Source organism: Brachypodium distachyon, chromosome 2 (assembly GCF_000005505.3).
Source record: "Brachypodium distachyon strain Bd21 chromosome 2, Brachypodium_distachyon_v3.0, whole genome shotgun sequence".
NCBI classification, from domain to species: Eukaryota; Viridiplantae; Streptophyta; class Magnoliopsida; order Poales; family Poaceae; genus Brachypodium; species Brachypodium distachyon.
In genome coordinates this window covers 3,742,135-3,764,585 of record NC_016132.3, presented here as the reverse complement: position 1 = coordinate 3,764,585, position 22,451 = coordinate 3,742,135, and the positions used below count along the sequence as shown (strand labels likewise).

The 22,451-nt window shown below is 42.8% G+C and overlaps 2 protein-coding genes across 2 annotated transcripts; one reads left to right on the top strand and one right to left on the bottom strand.

The window, feature by feature from the left end:
* The first annotated feature begins 1,038 nt into the window (after window positions 1-1,038).
* On the top strand, window positions 1,039-6,396 carry LOC100828478 (FRIGIDA-like protein 4b). The gene is made up of 3 exons (XM_003565385.4): window positions 1,039-2,316; window positions 3,132-3,307; window positions 5,661-6,396. The coding sequence occupies exons 1-3, from the start codon at window positions 1,107-1,109 to the stop codon at window positions 6,099-6,101; spliced, it is 1,827 nt and encodes a 608-aa protein (XP_003565433.1). The 5' UTR covers window positions 1,039-1,106; the 3' UTR covers window positions 6,102-6,396.
* A 4,204-nt stretch (window positions 6,397-10,600) lies between these two features.
* LOC100827870 (uncharacterized PKHD-type hydroxylase At1g22950) lies at window positions 10,601-15,471 on the bottom strand. The gene is made up of 8 exons (XM_014898905.2): window positions 15,286-15,471; window positions 15,053-15,097; window positions 12,873-13,029; window positions 12,647-12,733; window positions 11,666-11,790; window positions 11,238-11,356; window positions 10,871-11,003; window positions 10,601-10,736 (listed from the first exon to the last, which is right to left on the bottom strand). Exons 1-7 carry the CDS (start codon window positions 15,469-15,471, stop codon window positions 10,919-10,921), a joined length of 804 nt encoding a protein of 267 aa, XP_014754391.2. The 3' UTR covers window positions 10,601-10,736; window positions 10,871-10,918.
* Between the last annotated feature and the right edge of the window lie 6,980 nt (window positions 15,472-22,451).

Here is a 22,451-nt window from a genome sequence, read left to right as displayed (position 1 = left end):
GAGAGCACAGACGATTCCAATGCAGATGAAAACAGAAAAAGAAGGGACTGCAAAAAGTATACGATGGTTATCGATACGAAGCTCTTGGATTTTTCTCCGATCTGACAAAACAGCCATGCAGGTTGGGCAACAGCTGAAGAAATTAAGAGCTTGTGGAATTTTTGGAGTAACTGCTGCAATGTTGGTTCTGTTGGCGAGTCCAAGCTGACAGGCAGAATACATACTGTAGATAGAATCGGTCCCTCCCGGCGACAGGGAGGTGTGACCTACGCTAGCCCAGGGTCATCTCAGCAACCACCTGTTTTTGTTCCATTTTGGCGGTTAGAAGGCGCCGCACAGCTCAGATTTGACAACAGCCAGTCGCCGTGTGTTGTTGACTCGATCTGCAATGGCCGCCTCTGTAGTCTGTTCCTTTTGTGATCACGGCCGTCGAATTATGACTGTCTATGGTTGATCTTCGGTTACACGTACGGCTACACGCTCATGCCGGTCCTGGAACTTCCAAGGCACCGGAGCAAACTCCGTAGATGGCCCAGTGGCTATAGTGCGGACAAAAAGTTGATTCCAAAGAAGCATATAAATCGATAAATTTTAATTGGCAAAAAAGAAAGATGACATTGTCGTAAAAAAATCCCAGGGCCGTGACAAGTCAGGGGATAAGAAAATGCATTTTTTGTGAAATTTGCTTTCACTAGATTTTGAGCGAATTTCACTAGATAAATGGAGGTGGTACTGAGAAGAAAAAAGTCAATGTACAGTAGATCGTTTTCATGACGGGTTTGCAGCCATGCTTCCGGGCTTTTTCTTAGAACAGCTTCCAGGCCTAACGCGAAACTCAAACTCCGTATAGTTGCATTGCTCAGCACTTCAGCCCGACAAATTTTATAGGCCCACAGTTGTTTCCACGAGCCCATGCTAATATCTGCTATAACATCGACAGTCCAGGCCGCCTAGATTAATTTTCATTTTCTTATTTAGGATAGGATGAGCCCAATAGGGTCCAGATGCAAATCCAACCAAAGCCCACATCCGCCTCCACGCCAAACGAACCCATCTCGAAACCGCCCGCAATCCAAGGTCACACCGCCTCCCAAGCCCTCGCCGCTATGGCCACCACCGACGACTCCACCGCCGCCGGCGAGGTCCAGCGCCTCCTCTCGCACCTGGACTCCCAGCAGCAGCTCCTGGCCACCTGCCACGATGCCTGGTCCCGCGCGCTCGCCCACTTCGCCTCGCTCGACCAGGACGTAGCCGCCCTCTCCGCCTCCCTCGACGAGGCGCTAGCCGCCGCCGACGCCTCCACCTCCGAATCCCTCGCGGCGCTCGACGCTCGCGAGGCCGCCGTGCCCGTGCGCCTTGCCGAGGCCTCCGAAGCGCTCTCCGCCGCCATCGCGGAGGCCGAATCCGCCCCCGCGCCGCCGCCCCCCGACATCCGTGGCGCCCTGCGGTGGATATGCCGCCGCATGGACGCTGCCGCGCTCTGGCGCTTCATGGCCTCGCGCCGCAGGGAGCTCTCCGCAGTCCGGAAGGAGGTCGTCCCCGCGCTCGCCGCAGCCGTCGACCCTCCTCGCCTCGTCCTCGACGTGCTCAGCGACTTCCTGTCTGCTAACGAAGGCGCAGGCGAGGACCAGTGCTGGGTGCTCGGCATACTGCTGCGCTCGTTGTTCGACTCTGATGACCGGAAATCGCTGGAGATAGGGGATACATTGGTTGGGAGGGCGGCCTCGGTCGCCAAGGACTGGACAGAGAAGTTTGGGATCAAGATGGACACACCAGCACCCGGTAACCAGGAGGTGGACATGACAGAAGCGCCTGGTGCAGATAACGCATCAACACTGGAAAAGAAAATGGAGCATGGAGATGGGGATGGAGAGGAGGAGATGGAAGAGGAGGGGGATGAAGAGGAAGAAGACCCGGAGGAGCTGGTTCCCGCGTCAGGGGACGAGGAGGACGAGAACCCGGAGGAAGTTGGCAATGAAGCCGATGAGGACCATGAGGATGAGGAGATGGAAGCACCTAAAGAGAATAAGGCAGAAGATGTAAAGGTGGATGTGGCTGATGAGGAGAAGACATCAGAAGAAGCAGAGAAGAGGGAAGTTGAGGAAGTGAAGAATGCATCAAAAGGTCTGGCCAAGGATAGGGAGAAGGGTGCACTTGGGAAAGCAGAGGTGCACATATTCCTGCAGATGGTGGCGGCATTCGGGTTGAAAGACAAGTTCGACAGAGAGTTCTTGAAGAGCCTGTTTGTTGCTAACAGGCGGATGAAGGAGCTTGCAAGGTTTGGGTGTGTCCTTGGGTTTGAGGAGAGTGTTGCAGGTGAGATGACCAACTGGCCTGGTTTTATTTTTCTTATGTTTGTTAATCTGATTCAGTAATAGGTCTCCAGTTTGTTGAATTGAGACTATACGGTGGTAGAAGAATTATGATTAGATGAATTAGAGTAGTGTTGCATAAAAGAGTTGTGATTTTCGTGGAGTTTACGTTACAGATTAATAGTCCATTTTCTAGATTGAGAAAGAAATATCTTCATAACTGGTTGATTCAGGATTTCCTTTCCTGTATATTTCCATACTTCAGCACATCATTTCTTTCACTCCTTATGCTTATTTTGATGCTATGGTTATTGCATTTAGATAATCTAGTGGACATTCTTTTTTTTTTCCTTTATGATGGCACTCTTCTTGAGTTGCATTTTGCAGTAGTGGCTAGTGTTGTCGATTTGGTGGTTCACTTTGTAGTTTAGGATATATAAAATAATAAATTTCATGGACTGAATGTATCATGAGCTTACCTTGTTAAAGTTTTGTTACCTTTAGATTCAACTTGAAGTTAATATTGATTTAACTGTTTCGTTGCTATTTCTCAGCTTGTCTCACCATACTGTATTTCAATTCAGTAGTCAAAGTTGTGATCTGTTTGATCTTAGTTTTTTTAATAACCATTTAGAATACTGATTGATTGATTTCCACAACTACTTTATATTGACCTTCTTATTAAAGGCTTAGTGTTGAGTTTGTAACTGTTGATGATTTGATCAATATCCTATTGATTTTATCCCGATCTAGTCGTTACTATTTTTTAGCTAGGAGAAAAAAAAGACATGACACAACTATTTTACTATTACTTTTCAGATGTTGTTCAGGAATTGATTGCATCAGGAAATGTTATAGAGGCTATATATATTGCTCATGAGGCTGGCTTGCTCGAGCGGTTTCCACCTGCACCTCTTCTTAAATCTTATATAAAGGACTCCACTGACAAGGTTCAGGCTGTGCTGAGTAGCGGAAAACGCTCCAGTTCTGCTGTTGTAAGACCCCATTCTACTCTCATTCCATTGAATTTTCTGCTTATTGTTTACTTGTTCTGTTCACAAAAAGATGACATGCTAGAAATTAACATGACTCCAACATGTATTTAGTTCTTCTACATGACTGCATATATGCTAGTAGAAAATTAGAAAAATTTATATTATGAAAACATCTTCCATGAAAAATATGTTGATGCTATTTTTGTGTCTATAACTCTATATTGGTAGTCAAAGCTCGAAAAGTTTGACTGCAAGCTTTATAGGAAGTCATGTCATTACAATCAGTGGTAGTAATTCATTATTCATTCTGGACATAGGCCACTTATGTTTCTGACTGAATGTCTATGGCCTGTTAACGAATGAATTAGTATCAGCGACGTACCCTTCATTTGAGCATTTTACAGTTCTGTTAAATCTGTGACGTACATCACCTCTCCATACAGAATTAGCTACGGTACTCTAGGTTTAGATAGTTGATTCAAAGTTATAGTAGTATCTGATTCACCAGTCATAGAATCATGTTGAGCATCGTTGAGAGATACATTGGTTGTCTCATCTATTCCATCCATATCATTGTTTTTGTGTAGGATTTGCTTATGTCGAGTATGGATATAATTTTACAAAATTTCTTTCTGTTGATTAACCAAGATTACCTCTGTTTGAAAATATAAGGCCTATTTTGGTTCAGCATGTAGATTAGGAACGTTGTAAAGCCAAGAGAATAGTAGCGGGACATGACCTAGAAATTATGTTTGGTGCCCAAGCTCTTATGCTCCCGTAATCTGGATCATCCTCTTGTGAGCCGATCATAGTTTTCAACTGTATGGGCCGATGTATTGGACATACTGATCATATGTGTCAGGTAGCTGGTTCCTGTGTGGTTAATGCACCAAAACCAATGGTCCAAGTGGTAGACACAGAACGGACGTCTTGGACTGTCACCCAGCAAGATCTTGGACCATTTTTGCACATGGCGCCATCAACTTTTCTCTATGTTAATTCCACACCTCCCCCCTGCTCTCATTTCTTTCCATGAAACACGCATCGATTCATCTTATTCCTCCGGAAGGAACCAGTCCATAGAGATCCTACCACTCATTCCAGTTCCCTGCTTCATCTTCTTCCAGAAGGAAATAGTCTGTAGAGATTCACCTACTTGTTCCATGTCCCTGTTGGAGCTGTGGCACGATCTTTCATGGCCAAGCGCGGTGATAATGCTGGGTTTCGAACTTTCGATTATACAACTGCCGCCAGTACTGCCAGTACTGCTTAAGTCCTTCGGTAATAAGCTTCTTCCACACAGCTGACATAGGGAGGAGTATGTGGGAGTAATTCCAACAGAAGACCAACAGACGTATCGTACCGTTAAGATAACCATTGATTAGAAAAGCATCGGGAGTAATAAACGAACTACATTACGGGAAAGAACAAAAAACCTATGCGCTTTACATTAGCGAACGGAGGGAGTACTTGGTACGTGTTTCCTCTTGTCCATTCTGCTGCGCTGCCTCAGCCCAAGATTGTTGGGCGCGATTTCTTCCACTGGCTAAAAATCTATGTCGATTAACTTACCGCCAGCGCCAATGGTCTGTCCTGTCCCTGGGATGTCGGACCTGGTAGCCGAAGGCCCACATTGCTGCTGCCCGTGCGACCTTTCGAATAAATACATTTTTAGATTTTTAGTTTGGATGTTCCAGCTCTTTCGAAATTTAATCTTTGAATTGTAGAAACAACTACTATATTAGGCACTTGCAGAAACATCTCTACTAACTGTCCATTAAAGCAGTCCAAAATACGTACCGTTGGTCCATGATGTTGCCTCATGGCCGCTGTTGCAGGCGCGGCCCAATTACCCGTGCCTGAACCTATATGTGTATACAATTTTAGTACGTATGTCACTGTTTCTCTTTTCATGATTTCTGACTGAATCCATCTCAGCTCAAATCCCTGTTACAATCTGGCGACATGGATAAGCACAACATGTGTGCCTGGGTTCCAGAACGCTGCTCCCATCATGAACCATGCTATTGCTACTGTGTTCGAAAAGAGAGATAGAGAGAGAGAGAGAGAGAAGAGAGAGAAGTTAGTGTGAATGTCCATAAACGTTGGAGGATGGAAAGATAAATGAGGGTAAAAGGAGAAAATGACATTAAAATTTGCATGCAAACCTTCTTTTCTTGAACAATGGCCCCAAATAATAGGTCTATTTCTGAATGGATGGTCTATTGTCTGTTACATCCTTACTGAAGTTTCTTCTTATTAGTTGCTTGCCATTGTGGACTGAATTATGCCTTCCCTGTCCACTTCTTAGTATTTGTGGTACTCAGGAAGTGTTCATATTTTTTCTTCACAGGAAGAGTCAAAAAACATCGAGTGCAGCGCCTGCAAGTCTGTCATCAGGTGCGTCGAGGCCTGCCAGTTACTACCGGTATTTAATACCGACAGCTTAAAAGAGAAGGTCGAAAGAATGGAAAAAGAGAAGGCTGACAGGAAGAGCGCGAGCAGATTCTTGAACAAGCGAGCACGGGGAGCGGTCGGGCGGTCCTTCACCGGTGCCAAGTCCACAAGGGGATCGAGCTCAAGCTACATGCCATCGTTCCAGAACCCGACCTCTCGTTCTTTCAACTACGCGGCTCGTGGGGGATACATGAGCCAGGCCGCCGCTCAGCCATACTATGTGCCTGGGGGTATGGCGGCACGACGTGGTGGAGTGTTGTATGGTGGACCTGGAGCATCATTTGGGGCTGCCCATAACTATGCCGCCGGTGCGTCGCAGCAACCGTACCATCGTTAAGGCCATGCATGGCCGTTGATGCTGGACGAGTCTTGCTGACAGGATGATTTACACCTTGTCGTTGTAGCATGTACCTTTGCTGTTACACTCTTGATAGATTTAGTATTAGCACATGGCATTGTGTTTTTCATTTGGTGGCTCTCTAATCTGTATGCGAGATAAATTATTTGTCTGTAGGGAGGAACTGTATGCGAGAATGTGCGATACTGAAGAGATCGAGAACTATTGCTAGTCTACTCTGCGAGAACGGCCGTCCGATGGGAACTGTAATTGACCCCTCGTTTCGCTTGCATAAGTTGGCATCTCATGGAAGGTTGCTATCATGTTTGAACTGGTATGGAATAGTAAAAACTAACCTGCACTAAAACAGCACTATTTAGGAACGGAGGGAGTATCATCTTATGAGTATATATATACATGTATATTTGTCTTGAAAAAAAAACATGTATACGTGAGGAACGGGTCGATCACAAATCACATCCCAGGCCACGCAGGGTCTGCACGAACTCGGCGTCGATGGATTCGGCCGGCACGACCTCACCTCGCCGCCGGCCGATCTGCCGAGACGTGCCTTGCCTCCGGCGTGAGACGACTCTTTTCTTTTTAGGAAGGCCGACAGCCAACCCCTACTCGGCCTTTCAAAAAAAATGGCCCATCTAGCAATCCAGTACGCATGGCCATTTCGACCATCTTAACACACATCATTTGGCCCATCATTCATATCAGGCACGTACTGGCCCATTTCCCGTACTGGACGAGTCTTGCTAACAGGATGATTCGCGACACCCACCAACACTATGTATGTTTGGATATATGCATTGGGACCTGATATTGGACATTGGTATTGGGCTGTTTGGGAGGCCAACACATTCGCGCAAGTCATTCAGGCTCGATATCGAGCGATTGGTCTGGTAGTACAAAATCGCGATGGGCCAATTCCGAGGGGCAAGCCTCGACATTGCTAGGCATTCGGAACCGTTCGACCCCGCGTTCGACCCTCAGCCCCGCGTAACAGAAGCGATGTTTCTTTTTTCCCGATTCCTCTCCTCGCGCTCCCTCCTGAGCACCCCGCACGAGGTTGATGAGGTAGCCAGCGGCGGCGCACCGTCTGGAGGTCCTCTCCTACCTCCTCCTCCGGCCTCGCATGTACCCGCTGCCGCGCACTCGAGGCAGTGGCGCCACCCCGCTCCCGGCGACCTCGCCCTCCGTCCTCAAACCGCCCCCGCCGTCTGGAGCAGCGGCGGCGCCCTCCCTCCAGCCCTCCCGTCCCATCTCTCCGCAGCGGCGCACAGTCCAGAGCAGCGCCGTCACCCTCCCTCAAGCACTCCCATCCCATCTCTCTGCAGCGGCGGCGCACGTCTGGAGCAGCGGCAGCGCCCTCCCTCCAGCCTTCTGGACCTGCACCCTGAGCAGTGGCGCTCCTCTGCCCTCAGCACCGGCGCCATGCCTTCTCCTCTTCTTCTTCTTATCTCTTCTCCCTCGAATTGGGAAGGCGATGTAATGTGTGATGAAAATTATATTTTGGACTGCTAGTCTGCTACTGCTGCTGCGCCACGGCCCTTCCCTCTTCCCTTCGATCTGACTTCTGAACTGGGCTCTTGGAAGCTGCTAATGGTGATGCTACTGCATCATAGAAGTTTTTGATGCAGTCGTGTTGTTACCAAGATCAAAGGTGTCAACTGGGCATGATGTTGTGGGTGGTTTGGTTTCTGAAATCACAAGTTGCATATCACAGTAGCACGACGAGTCATTGGCTCCAAAATCCTGAAAGTTCAACTTGGCGGATGTGCGCTTCTTGTTTATGCAGGAAAGAAGCATTGCTAGAAGCAGATCTATGTCGATCTTGTGTGATTCAAGCTTATATATTCAGCTAATTCATTCACTACTTGGTATCATCCAGGCTACCAACGTTGCTTCTGAAAATGGGAATGGGAAAAATTCCAGGCAATCGAAAGAAAATACTCCGTAACAGTGATGCCGTGATGGTGATACGGTGTGCCACACAGCTATTGTCAAAATGTAATTTTTTTTATATTGTCAAAATGTAATCATCAGATTTTTCTAACACATTCTTGTCTTTTTTATATTTATCAAAATGTTACACAAATACACGTTTGGCATATGTACAGCACAGTGTAATCATCATCAAATTTCAATTCATAACTTTGACCATCCAAACAGGATTTGTCATTCAATCTCAATATCAAGTCTAGGTTCCCAATAACTAAACATCCAAATAGAAATATAGGCATTCAATCTCAATATCAATATCCTATGATATTGGCATTGGAACCAATGCAATGCCAAGCATCTCAATGTCTACATCCAAACAAAGCCCAAGTGATTTTCTGCTCCCTTATCCAACAGGCCTACCAGACCTGTAAATCTGCGTTGGTGACGTTGTTCTCCCAGCAGTTCTCCCGCTGTTATTAAAAACGGATACTCGATCCTAACGGTCCATTGTATATATGTGACATATTGGATTGCGGAGTGGCTGTGCTGGCTGAGTTCTGTTATCTCTAAATACAAAATTTCACTGGGAATAAATGTCGCTCAAACAACTAAGCTAGACAGGAAAAAAAAAACAGGAAGTGGTGCACAACTTTGGTGGTGAAATCACTAGCTCTTAGAAGTAGAGATCAAGTGACACACAGACCAGTCTATTTTCATATCCGGAGATTCAGTGGGGCTTGAACGTTTTGTTATGGCTATGGTAGTTGAAGAGTTTGATACAAATCAGTTCATCCAAAAGTTCAAACTGACGGAAAAAGAAGGGAAATTCACTATATTTCAACACTTCTCCTCATGTGTACGTAGCTGCTCTCATGGGCCTAAACGTGGACCAAAAAATGGACTACAATTTTAATTGTGCCAGCTGGATCTTGAACTCGAGACCTTTTGACTCTGTAACCATGAAGAATTTCATGCACCGAACTAGTTGACTCAAAACTCAAGCTGATGGGAAAAGGAGGGCAATCCAATTATACTTCAACAATAGTAAACTGCAAATTGGGTCCATATATTGTTTCGCTTAGAATTTAGTTATAGAAGTAAATTACCTGGTACAGATTTGTTCTTCATATTTAACCTACTCTCTTCGCATACAGAATCCTCAACGATAGAAAACCATGCGTATAGCTAGGTGCTTAGTGGGGTTGGTTTTGCATATAACCCTAGGCCCTAGCCCCAGAGGGATCAATTAAACCCCAGATTTTTCCGCCTAGAATGTCTCATTAAAGACATACTATTACTTCAGCTGTAGGCGGCCTACTACCCTATCAATATTCCGATCGGCTTGCGAAGTGTGTGTGATAGTGTGAGTGTGTTCATATCTAATACGAGCAGTACGTACTTGGTGTTTCTCAAAATCAAAATCTCGCCGATTGGCAAACGAATGAATTAGTAGAAACCGGTGACGTGCCAAGCTAGGAACATTTGTTTGCGTGTTGAGTCTAGTCTTTACATTTAATATTTTCATATTTATTTTTAGTAGCACAAAATTATTGTACGTGACAATTACAAAATAAATGTAGAGTAGACAATTTCCATTTAATCTTGGGATGCACTCTCCCGCCTAATCTCCCGGCCGCTTCTTTCTGGCCTACCATGCTCCTCGTAATCCTTTGGAGGATCTGGAAGACGAGGAATGCTAATGTGTTCGACAATGTCGACGTCCCGATCGGACATGCAATTTGCCAGGTAACAGATGATATAACTCTATGGTCTTAATTATAGATTAAAGAGAACGATGACTTAAAGATAGCTGCCGGCTTGTGGAATAGTTATCTATCCTCTCTATTGTAATACATTGACCTTGACCTTCGAGCTCCTCACGTTTGAAATTTAATACTTGCGCCACAAAGAAGCTACGCCAATTGACACTTGCGGGACCATTGTACAACCACACATTGCTAATCACATGAACGTTATCTTAATATTCTTTATTGTTATTTCCGAGCGTTCATAATAACGGTTCTCTATTGCTTGGAGTGAAAACTAAAAATTGACATTAACGAGTATATACTGCATATAAAACATAAAGGAACATATATATGACACTCATACCATGTCGGAAAACAAAAATGCTAGAATGATCCTAGGTCCATATAAATCCAATTTCTAAAAACTTGCAAACAAATGTATTATGTTGATATTTTTTTGTTCAAGTAATACATGAGTACAAAATCTTAACTTTGTGATTTTTCACAAAAATATGGTATTTTTTGGTCTGTGCAAAAATAAAAAATATATAACAAGTCACGTAACTTGTAATATTCCAACTTTTTCTAACCAATATTACTTGCATGAATTCTTTCAAACGTTTTTGAACATAACTCTATGACTTTTGCCAAGTTACAAATTTAAGAAGTGAGTTCATATTCTAAGACGATTTTTTCATACTACCGGGTGTAGTTACAACGTGGGAGTAACTACAGTTAAATATGAGTAAAACTAATTAAGCACACATACCATTAACTTATCAAAATATATGTTCAACACGGAAGGTGACACATAGTACAGGAGCCACTGGGTACATATAACTGGATACAAATAAATGGATACAATAAGGTAACAAAGTCATGGCCTGTTGACAGGAGTCCTTGGCATCTTTACTACCGGGTGTTAAAAGAGAGCCTGAAATTTTTTAAACAACCCAATCAGTTTAGGTACGTATAACAATCCAGGTAAAATAGTAGTAATACAGCTGTGTTGATTAAAGACCATGAAACTTGAGTCAAATAATACGCGAGATGATTAATAATAATTACCATACTAATGACATCAACATGCCACATATATATTATCCTGCCTGGCGATCACATTTGTACTCCAAGGTTCTTGCATTCACCACACCAGTTGGAGAAATCAGTCTTGTATTTCCTTAGCTCCCTGAAGACCGAACTATTTGAAAGAAGTACACTAGTTTAGTCACAGATAAATTATTGAGTTATTCAATCATTTTTTTTCTTTTCGAAACGGAGGCAAAAGATTTGCCTCGAGTTGTTCAATCATTAATTATTTATTTCTGCATGCGAAAGCACCTTCTTGTGTGTCCTCCACAGGTCATATCATTCCAGAAATCATTAACTTTGAGGTAATATGCTTTACAGGAATAATGCATGTATGTGGATGTACCTTCTGCACCACATGGTCATATCAGCCCTGAATCCGGAAAATGTAGGAAAGACACTATGTCTATGACGGCCATGATGCAATAAAGCTTCTCCAGGTACTTGAGGATGTATAACCTTTTCCTGGACAATAAAAAATTAATGTGCATAAGCATGCATATTAACAGGATTGAAAAGAAAAGAATACATTAACTCGCTTTAAAATTATGACTATAGTTAATTTATGTCTTTCTATATATTAAAAAATTAGGGGAGAATGCATGTGATCCATCATATAGCCAGATGGTACACATGTAGTGTTGATGCTCTTGTCCTCCTGGGTACAGTGTTATTTATTGGAGGAGGAGTTAGAATAAACATGTGGAAATAACTCGATAAATCGGCATCTAATTAACCTAGTACAAAATTTACGCTATGAATCAATTAAACTACCTCATCTTTTTCCATTGAAGTAGTATGATTCTCACAACGTCTACCATTGAAGTACATTTCACCACCGGTAAATTCTTTTCCTAGGCAGACACTTAGTGTAACTTCAGAATCATCCACATGCCAATCTGCAAATCTCCATCTATTATTAATAATTCTATAGAAAATATCATAATGGTTCACGATAGAGAAAAGAAAACAAAGAACAATATATAGGACACATAATTATATATAGAGTAAAAACTATGTGTACCAATGCAACTTTCAATTTTTTTCATATAGTTCACTCTTAAGTATCTTAGAGATATAGTATATGAATTTATTAAAAATGATAAATTAGAATATACTATCATATGGTAGTATGTGAAACACGGTGAGTTTTTCCATATATATATATATATATATATATATATATATATTTTTCTCCTCCCCCCCAACACCACTCTAGATCCAATGCTAGTTCCTGCTCTCATGTTCTTATATTTTCATCTTTACTATAACACGGCCTCATTTCACACCTCTGTTATAATTAAATGCAAATAACTCTGCAGTGCTGCCATGTATAAGAGTGCTATCGTATAACCTTAATTCCTTTTACGAAAATATATCACCCATATAAAAAGTTAACTGCAACAAAAAGATTAATTATATATGATATAATCTTGAAGTGTAGACTAGTAAAGTAACATATCCCTTAATTTTGAGAACTTCAATGATGACACGAGAAATGTTCAAGTAACATGTCATGCATGTATCAGCTAGGTCTTCTCTGTTGTACTACGTACCTCGGTGCTAAAAGAGTTCTCGTTTTAGACATGTCCCCAAACTGTAAGCCATTGGTATTCAAAATGTTGTAAAAAATTGACATGTACAAAAGGGAAAACTTATAGGGATCACGAAGGAGTACTAGAATGTTTTATTTTTGTACCAGCATACATTAATCTATAGACATATATTAATCTTGAAGTTGTGGCATATACGTACCTGTGCCATTATTGTCATCTCCATGATATAAATTAACAAAAGACACGTGCGAGTCCAAAGATCCACCACCAACTTCAGAGAAAAAAACTACAGAAAAAAAAGAAGAAATTAGAACATCACTTCCTTTAAGATCATAAGGAATATTTATGAGCAAACACATATCATAAGGAATTTATAACAAGCAAATTAATTAAGTATCTTTGCCAGAATGGGGATAATATATAACCTGTCGAAATAGGGGAGACAAACTGCTTCATGAGGTCGTCTAACACCCCTTGCATCCCCATATCCGAAAGAACAACGCCATATGGAGACGTGTTTAAGGCATTTGTCCTTAATATCTTTTGCTTTGTTGTACATGCCCACATGTAAAAGTTTTGGACCTGCAGATATATACGAAAAAGAGTATCTATTTAATCATATCACAGCTGGTTCAGGTGTTCAAAACACAACAAGAGAGCATCTAGAATGACAATATAGTTATTGTAGTATTTTTCTTTCAAATAAATAATTAGAGAAAGAACAGTAATTCAATCCAGGTCATATATTATATATATATATATATATATATTTATTTATATTTATGCATACCTCAGCCACAAGCATGTCACAGAATCCTGGTCGCAGCATAGGAAATGCGACCACAACAGGTGCTACCGGGCGCATGACATCTCTAAAGCTTTCTAAAGGGTCACCACGAATGGCTCGGAGAAACGACGGCATGAAAAAACCAGAAGGATTCATTCTGTAGAGTTGGGGGTATAGAGGCTGCAAAATATTCAATGGATAAATGGATGGTATCTTCCTCACATTTCTTTATATATATATATATATGGTGACGTATCCAGTGAATCATCCTACCTTAGTGCATCCGTGTATCCGACGATTTGGAACCAGTCGATCGTAATCGTGGGAGCCTGCTGTCTTATGGGAATTTTTGCAGTAAAGCGCCCGCCTCCGCTCATCTTATTTTGCGAAGTACCCCAATTATCCTTCTGTTTCTGTCACAAGCATCAATACGTCTTCTGGAGTCATCTTCTACCCCACGCTGGTTCTCCCGATGCCGACGAGTTCAGGTGTTCAGCAAGCGCACAAGACTCATCCCCCTGGTCGCTCGGCATGATCCGCCATGCGTTATTCAAGTCTCGGCCAGCCTCCTTGACGGATCTTGACGCCCAGGCCGCCGGCGGCTGCAACGACTGCACAATCAGACGGAGATTTCGATGACCAGACCCAGACGTATACGCCTGAGTCGCCTGACGGCCTAAAAGGTCCCATAAAGTTCTTTCAGGATCAATTTCATTTCCGATGCACTGCCATGCCCTGTCTCTATCTAAAATTTCCATTCACAACAATAAGCGTTCATTTTTGTCTGAAAATCGATATTCCCCATCCATCTACACTCACATCACAAGCAACAATTGCAGACAATAAGCTCACAAGCCACATCTAGGAAGTCAATCTGCAAGTACTAGATACATCAAATAGGAACAAGAAAAATTCAGCTATCTGGTTGCTCTGCCGGGGTCCCAGCCGGGCTGTACAACCTGCCCACGCAAAGAATGTTGGCGTCATTACTCATTAGTGGAAGGGGCACTAGACGAGGGCGTGGTGCAAGCTGGAACTGACAAATCTGTTGTGGCTGCCGGCGACCTTGGCGTCAGGCCCCGGCAAGAAGGCGGACGGGGTATGGCCACGCGGAGGTTGGCAAGACCTGAACAGCGCAGCAGATCGCGCCCGCGACCGCAACGGTGAGCTTGGATAGATTTTATCTGGGTTTGGTCTCGTCGCCGTCGGGAGAACTAGTGGGGGGAGAAGACGATGTATTGATGCGTGTAACATGGGGGATTAACTGGGACATGATTCAACCCGAGGAAGGGGGACTTTGCAAGATAGAAATGCTGGAGGCAGGCGCTGTGTTGCAAAAGTTCCCATAAGACAGCAGGCTCCCACGATTATGATCGACTGGTTCCAAATCGTCGGATACACGGATGCACGGAGGTAGGGGGATTCACTGGATACGTCCCCATCAACAAGCCTTGGACAAACAACTACATCATCAACATGCAATTTATGTGACACAAAATTGATATCATTAAATACATATTTGAGAATTGATTACTAATGAGCGCAACTTTGTATCACATAAGCAACATATTTACAGAGTAGTTGTTGGTCGATGGCTTGCCTTAATTAACGAATAAATCCCACCATATAAAAGAACCGAGGGAGTAGATATCATGGTCATTGCTATTCATAATTCAACAAACTAACTGCTTAAGTATATATATGAACACATAAAAGTACTTGAGCAAAGAAAAACTTAATAGATACATAATTTTTTACATAAACATGAAACAAACTAAGACCAACACACATCATATATGCAAAGATCGAAGGGCAAACCTCATACGATGACAATCGTTTCTGCCTGTGCATAGTTATCTCGATCTGCGTGCAAGATTCACAAAATCCCAGTTAATTTCCAAGCGCTAGATGAAACCTCAAGGAAAGAAGTAAACTGATCTAGCGGTGCTAATTACAATAGATCTCGCCAATTAGACGAGGGCTTGAGAGGAAGAAGCTAGCTAGCTAGTGCAGTAAAGAGTACTTTAGCTAGAGTAAGAGTACTTGCGTACCTCCCTGAGAGCCCGCGGCGGGGGCGTGTCACGGGCGAGGATGCGCCGCATGAAGGACAGCTTCACGTCGCGGGGAGCGTTGTACAGGGCAAGCGGGAGGTGTTGCTCCATGACCTCGAAAACCTCAGGTCTCCCGTCCAGGGCGTCGGAGAATTCCTCCGGGATGCTACGGAGCAGGATGCGCATGGATCTGCGCCGCGGCTGCTGCTGCTGCTGCGGCGGCGACGTGTTGTTGTTGCGGCGGCGGCGGGATCTGCGCTGGGCGGGCGCCATGGATCGAGGTTGGCCGCGCTAGGGTTTGATGCGGCGGCGGGGAGGGAGATCGATGGGAATGGGGACTGGGAGGGATCTCGCCAAGGCTCCAGCTGCTGCCTTGTGAAATGTGATGGCCAGCGTCAGCGTGTTGTATGAGCGTTACTAGTTTTCCGCTGCTTTTGCTTTGCGTTTGGCGTGGGATGAAGGAAACGCGTTGTCACTTGTCAGACGAGGACAGCCGGCACCTGGCGCAGTGTTCGGGGCCCACGAGGCTTTACCTCGATTTCTAGCTCGCTGCCGCTGTTTATTTGATATCGCCCCGCCTCCATTCCTCGCCGGTTAATTTCCTTCTTCAGCTTTTCTTTACTTACCCCCCGGCCCAAAACACTTTCTTCTCTACCATTCGATTTTGATCAAACAGTACTATTTTTTGATGAAACATCCAAACCCTCACCGTCCAGTGACTGTCAGGCATCCGAGCGAGATTAAGAGAAGATGAACCAAATTAAGGAGATTAAGTGACTCTATCGATCTCGATGTTGGGTTTGCCCAAAGATCAATCACATGAAAACGCACACGAGTATCACCAAATTATGGTCAAAGTCACCTGTCATATCTTTTTTATTTCTTATCTCAATATCTCTTACAAGTTTCTTCCCACGTTACAAACCGCAGCCTGATGCTTGCATATATACACGCCAAGCTACATACTACCTAGACCTACTCGGACTAGATGTCAAACCTGACACGGATTCTGCTAAGCACAAGCGAACAAGGAAACTAACACGTGAGGATTCCTAATACTAACTCAACTAGTACTCGGACTGACCGAGGAAAGATTATTTCCAACACTCGAGCTACTATATATATTATGCTCCCATACCATGCATGACCACCAATTGTGATCGTTCCGAAATTATATATGCTGCACTTGAGTAATAATGTGCTATGTAAATTTAACCTTCAATTACTTGAATGAAGAACTGTTGTATCAGGCATATGATATAACTATATGCATTATGTATACTGTCTGGAAAAGTCTTATTTGGCTCCATATATATATTCGCTATCCATCACCAATATATTCAGGTAAATATTTCTTTATTAACACGTAGGCGTGCCACCTTGTTCCTACTAAATGCTCTGTTTCCCCGAACTCGATGCAAAAGCATTGCCTGTTCTATTAATTGAGAAGAAGTTGACTGCCCTGTAAATTCACAGAAAACCGGATGAACCGAGATAACGAGGCCGAAACCTACCCTCGTCGCAAACGGAATGAGAAACACAACACATGAAAACGCCACACAAAACACCCACAGCCCAAGGGGAAACACGCTAGATCGACCAAATTAGCAGCCCCCACCGTGCTACAGGTTCCATCGCTATCGGAGGAGCCGCCCAGGATCGCTTCAGGCAAGGAAGCCATGCGCCGCAAGAAACCGCGCACCAACTACAACGTCCGAAGGGCTGACGGCCAGTGCTAAGAACAGCCTCGTCGTCCACAGGAGACCAACACATATAAGCATGATGAACTCCAGCCTTGGGCCGCCATCCTGAATGACTTCCAAAACCTGTGTGCGCGCGCCAGCGCTGTCCACCGAAACCACCTTATAGTGCCACCACCCTTGCATGACATCACTCGCCCTCGAGCTACAACCACTACTACATAAAGCCTTATACTTGACACCTCATCATTGATGCACCATGAGTGGGCCACCAGTAGTACTGTAGTACTCCTTCCGTTTCATAATTCTTGTCTCAAATTTGCCCAAAAATCATGCTGGATGGTATGCATGTATGTGTAGTTAATTTATGCATCACATCCATGCTGATAGTCATGTACCGTTAAACCCTAAGTACGTGTATGATGAGATATGTGTCCAGACAAATGATGACCGAATGGCACATTTTTTGAGGGAAAAGAAATGACACTCATGTCCTGATATGTATCAAGTCGAAGGGCAGCATAAATGCTTTCATGTGTTTAGCAACATATCTTGGATCAGTTCATAGAACTATCTCCTCAAGAAATTCCCTGTTAATTAGTTATACATACTGCTAATTTAACGAAATATCTTGAACCCAAAAGGGGCACATTTATTGAAGACAGTACATTATTTAAGCACATAACAGTTTGTTGGCCTTTAGAGACATCGCCTGTTAGTTTGCTAGGGGATGCTGAGAAGACCCTGAAAAAAATTGCAAACTGCCGAGCAAAAGTTAAGTATCTTCAAAATAAATAAGTCTGATTAATTGATTCAAAATGTTGAATTACGAGTTTGCAAATATGTGAGGAATGGTTAGTTACCTGGCATTGATGTATTTTGCTTGTCTCTCTCTCTCTTTTCACTTAGACATTTGCCACACCAGTCAGGGAAATATGTCTTGTATTTCATCATCTCCTTGAAGGCCGAGCTATATGACATAAGCATGTTGGTTAGCTACAAATGAATTATTGCGACTTTTAAGTATATATTAATGTATATGCACCAGTGTCCACAAAAGTGTGTCGATATATCATCGTGTACATAGTGGATGTCAACATACTCAGGCTCACACAAAGATTACTGCTAATACTATATGTAATAGTGAACTACTTGACTATATATATATAGTTGATCACTCAAACATAATTAATGTTCATTGATATTTTTTTTGTTTAACCACACATAGTCAATCATAAGAAGAGTAATGCATGCCAATATTCTCCTTGCTAATCCACACATGTATATGTATAGGCAATCACGAGGTAGTGATGTTAACCTTGTTGGGATGATTAATACAAGCTGCTACTTCTTTCAGTTGTTTTAGAGGAATAAAAAAGATATCAAATTAATATTTGTAGCTAGGGGCAAGATGTGTGTATATATATGTGAGCTTTTCTACGGTACCCCAGAATTAATATGAACCGTTTATTTTTCTAATCTACGGGCTGAGATTAGCCATTACTCCCTAATACTCCAACTTAACCCAACAGAGTATTTTCTCAAAACTAAAGGAGTATTGAACAGGTAAGGGTAAGACTGTAATCCTAACCACGCGCAGTTTTCGCCAGACGAACCTCCCCTTCTCGTCTCTGGCAAATCTAACCGGAGCGAGTAGGCCGGTGGCGGCGCTGTCGCGGGGAGGCCGCAGGCGGCGCACTGCTAGCTGCAGGGAGGGCGGAGGCGCGCGGCTGCGGGAGGCCGGCAGCGACGTGCGGCACGACGAGGCCGGCGGCGGCGAGCAGCAGCGGGGAGGCCGGCAGCGGCGCGCGGATGCGGGAGGCCAGCGGCGGCGGCCTGGCAAGACGACTGACAGGAGCGTGCTAATACTGCGTTTAGTGCATCTGAAAAGTCCAGATTACCCTTCCTTAATACTCCACTTAGTCTATTGAAGTATTGGGTACCGTAGAAAACATCATATATGTACCTTCTGCACCACATGGTCATGTTAGCCCTGAATCCGTATGTAGGAAGGACTCGGTTCCTATGGCATCCCAGATACAACAAGGCTTGTCCAGGTACGTGAGAGTATTCATTTTTTTCCTGGACAAAATAAATACCAGAGCAATAACCAAAGTGTCATGTTTTTGCAGACTCATGTAGTAATAAACAACAATAAACATAGAAAGTGGTGTGAACACATAGCTAAAACTTTTAAGAACCATGGTCCATGTATTCAAACAAGAAGGGTGCTATGATCCAGCCTATATATACTCAGATAGTAAAGAGGTGATGGCCTAAGTGAGATTTTGTGCAGCAGTTTTTCTTATGTACCTCATTAACTAGAAAAAATATATGCGGCAAGACTAATGGTTAGTAACTAGAGAATGAAAATTATAGACAAATGAGGTCATTACATGAAATTTATTAGAGCTTGGGGAGGAGAATACACTTTAGGATCACATTAGATGATTTATGTAAAAAGAACGGAATTATTCACCAAAACAAATTTTAGTTCCATACACTGTAAGGCAATATGCCGCAATACTAGTCCTGTATGTATTTGGGAATTAATATTTGGGATGGGTTAGTGGACTAGATCAAAAGATGATGTGGCGGGATCGCCGCAATACTAGTCCTGTATGTATGCTGCAGAGGAAACACAAAAGTAATTGTCAAATTGTTTGGAGAACACCCTTTGAGAAGGTTCGCCATCAAGGAGTGTTCTCAAAACCAAACCAAAATGGAAAACTGACATTTCATGAAGGGTTTATGTTAGCTAGCTAGTGATTTAATTAGCAGGTAATGTAAATGAATGAATGACACCAAAAATACATACCCCACCCCGACGGTCCCATGGGCTATACACGCCTAGATCCAGTGTCAATTTGTTTTTTTTAGCTCCGCGTAGTTTTAACATATTTACTGTAGCATACCCTCATTTCACACCCGGCCTTAACGAAGCTGATTCGATGTGTTCTTTGAACTTCACATGTTTTTAATCATATTTACTGTAGCACACCTCATTTCACACCTTAACAAAGCTGATTCTATAGTAACTCCATGGTAGAACATGGTCAATGATGTATATGGATTCAATTTTCACTTAATTAATCGCCAATTCAACACAAAAGCTAGCATCAATAGAAATGGATTAGCACAAACTACATATGGATCGGTTCATCACAGAGAGTACAATGTTGCACAGTGTCAAAGCTGGAAATATGTGAATTTGAAAGCATGAACTCAGTATAACATTTACTTAGAAAAAGTTAATTTCTACGAGCTCGTGATATCTTAAACTGCTGTAAAATAAGGTTGCAACCTATATATCTTAAAACATCAGCTATCATGGTGTGGGACAATAATATTTGCCAGAGAGAGCTTCAATGACATGATTAATGTTTAAGATAGCTTGTATATCTATGGCTAGGTCCTCTCTGAACACCCCGTCATATCCACCATATAAAACAACAAAAGAATCTTGTGAGTCCAAGGATCCGCCACCAAATTCTGGGAAAAGAACTGCGGAAAACAAGATATTAAGGTATGGCCAAGAAAGAAAATTTTGAGGCATATATAAATAGCAGAAGACATTTGTGCTATTTAGCAAAAGGAAAAAAGAAATTAAGCTACGAGCAGGTACTGCTTTCGTCTTCAAAAAGCAAATTAATTAAGTGTGTCTGGTGAGATATTATATATATAGTATATATATATATATGTATATATATACATATATATATGTATATATAAATTTGGAAATTGGTATTAAAAATTGTGCTGTGCGGGAGGAGGCGCCAGGGAGGAAATTAATTAAGGCCGGGGACACGTCATAAGCTAAATTTGGAAGGATATGAAAGGAATGAAACGTTGTGGCTATGGAAGGGAGTTATTGCATCCAGCCGTTGGCCAGCTAGCGAAAGAAAGCAGCTAGATGTATTTTTTGTAAAAATAGAAAAAAACTAATCCCTCTGATTCTAAATTCTTGACTCAAATTTGGCCAAATATGGATATATCTATTCTTAAAAAACGTCTAGATACATGTAATATTTCGACAACAATTTACGATCGGAGGGAGTATTTATTGCATAATAGGCCGGTAAGTCTTTGAACAAAGAAGAAGATAGATAGAAGCAGCGCTAAAAAAACAGTTGAGAGAATTATATGGTTTAGAAATTAAAAAAAAAAACTAGGCACCTAATTTTGGTGTGGTTGAGACCGCAAAAAACTACCATCTCGCGTAGAGTCAAATCGACGTTCTTCATGATATATGACAATAACACCTTCGAACGTAATGTTTCTATTTTTCTAGATCTTCTCCATGCTGTAGGGAAACATGAGCCATCAGATGTAGTAGTTGGTGCCCCGGTGGCAAGCTTGTAATTAGACAAGCGGCTTGTGCTTAGGGGCAATATTGTAAACCGATGGCTTTTGAATCCTTTAATGTAAGCCCAACCATTCATTTGACAGGGCTGGAACTTGAAGCAATAATCCTCTCTTCTTGGAAGCTCTTCCTCTTTGTCTTCTCTCGGTACCAGGGAGCTGACGGATCGGAAGACCGCGGGAGGCGGTCCACTAACTTATATCCATGTTCAATTATTGAGAAATCACGGTCTATAATATCATAAATTGAGCATGCGCGGACCTGTTGGCAGATCGAAGAACCTCGCCCATTTGCTATTGGATGCCTAAAAGAGATCGTCTAGATTGTCTGTGAGGAAGTTAATGTGGCACATGCACCAACAAGTTCTCCGAAAGTTAAGCTGACGGGAAATGAAAGGCAATCCACTTATACTTCAATTGCCCCATCATCACCTCATGTGTGGCTCACAGGACTAAACGTGTACCAAAAGTGAGTTACAATTTAATTGCACTACCCAGGTCCCGAACTCGAGACCTCTTTTTTTTAGAAAAAGATGGTCGATTTCCGTCATTATTCAATTCGAAAGAGAAGCACTGTACAAAGAGATCCAAGATGGATCCCGGGAAAAATACAGGAAAAAAAGAAAAGAGAGAGGGTGGCCAGGAGCCTAATCTCCCGGATCGGCGGAGCACGCCCACCCGAGACCTCTTGGCTCTGATACCACGTAGAGCTTCATGCTCCGAGCCAATTCAACCAAAATCTCTAACTGATGGGGAAAAGAGGACGCGCAATCCACTTATATGTGAGTTATCAACATCATGATATGGCATAGTAATTTGCATGTTCACCCTTAGATTTGCTGTATCCAGCATGAAAATATGTCTTGCATTTATATCTCGATCCCTGAAGGTTAAATTACATGCAATAATCTAACTACATAAAATTTGTATATATTCATGAGATTAATTCATTCATGTAAGTTTATGCAACCGATGAGAAAAGAAACATATAGCATGTCCATGACATCTTTTAAAAGAATGTGTGTATGTGGGTGTTTTGTTCCAATCAAATCTTTTTCTTTCTTAATTAAAGCAAGCTGCATAGTTAATCAATAGAGGTTATGG

Excerpts from the sequence above, each read along its gene's own strand:
- LOC100828478 (XM_003565385.4), top strand. The coding sequence starts at position 1,107 with ATGGCCACCACCGACGACTCCACCGCCGCCGGCGAGGTCCAGCGCCTC. Across the intron at positions 2,317-3,131 it reads GTTTGAGGAGAGTGTTGCAG|ATGTTGTTCAGGAATTGATT; the intron begins GTGAGATGACCA and ends ATTACTTTTCAG. Across the intron at positions 3,308-5,660 it reads AACGCTCCAGTTCTGCTGTT|GAAGAGTCAAAAAACATCGA; the intron begins GTAAGACCCCAT and ends TTTTCTTCACAG.
- LOC100827870 (XM_014898905.2), bottom strand. The coding sequence starts at position 15,471 with ATGCGCATCCTGCTCCGTAGCATCCCGGAGGAATTCTCCGACGCCCTG. Across the intron at positions 12,734-12,872 it reads TGTCTCCCCTATTTCGACAG|TTTTTTTCTCTGAAGTTGGT; the intron begins GTTATATATTAT and ends TTTTTTCTGTAG. Across the intron at positions 11,791-12,646 it reads AGATGACAATAATGGCACAG|ATTGGCATGTGGATGATTCT; the intron begins GTACGTATATGC and ends GGAGATTTGCAG.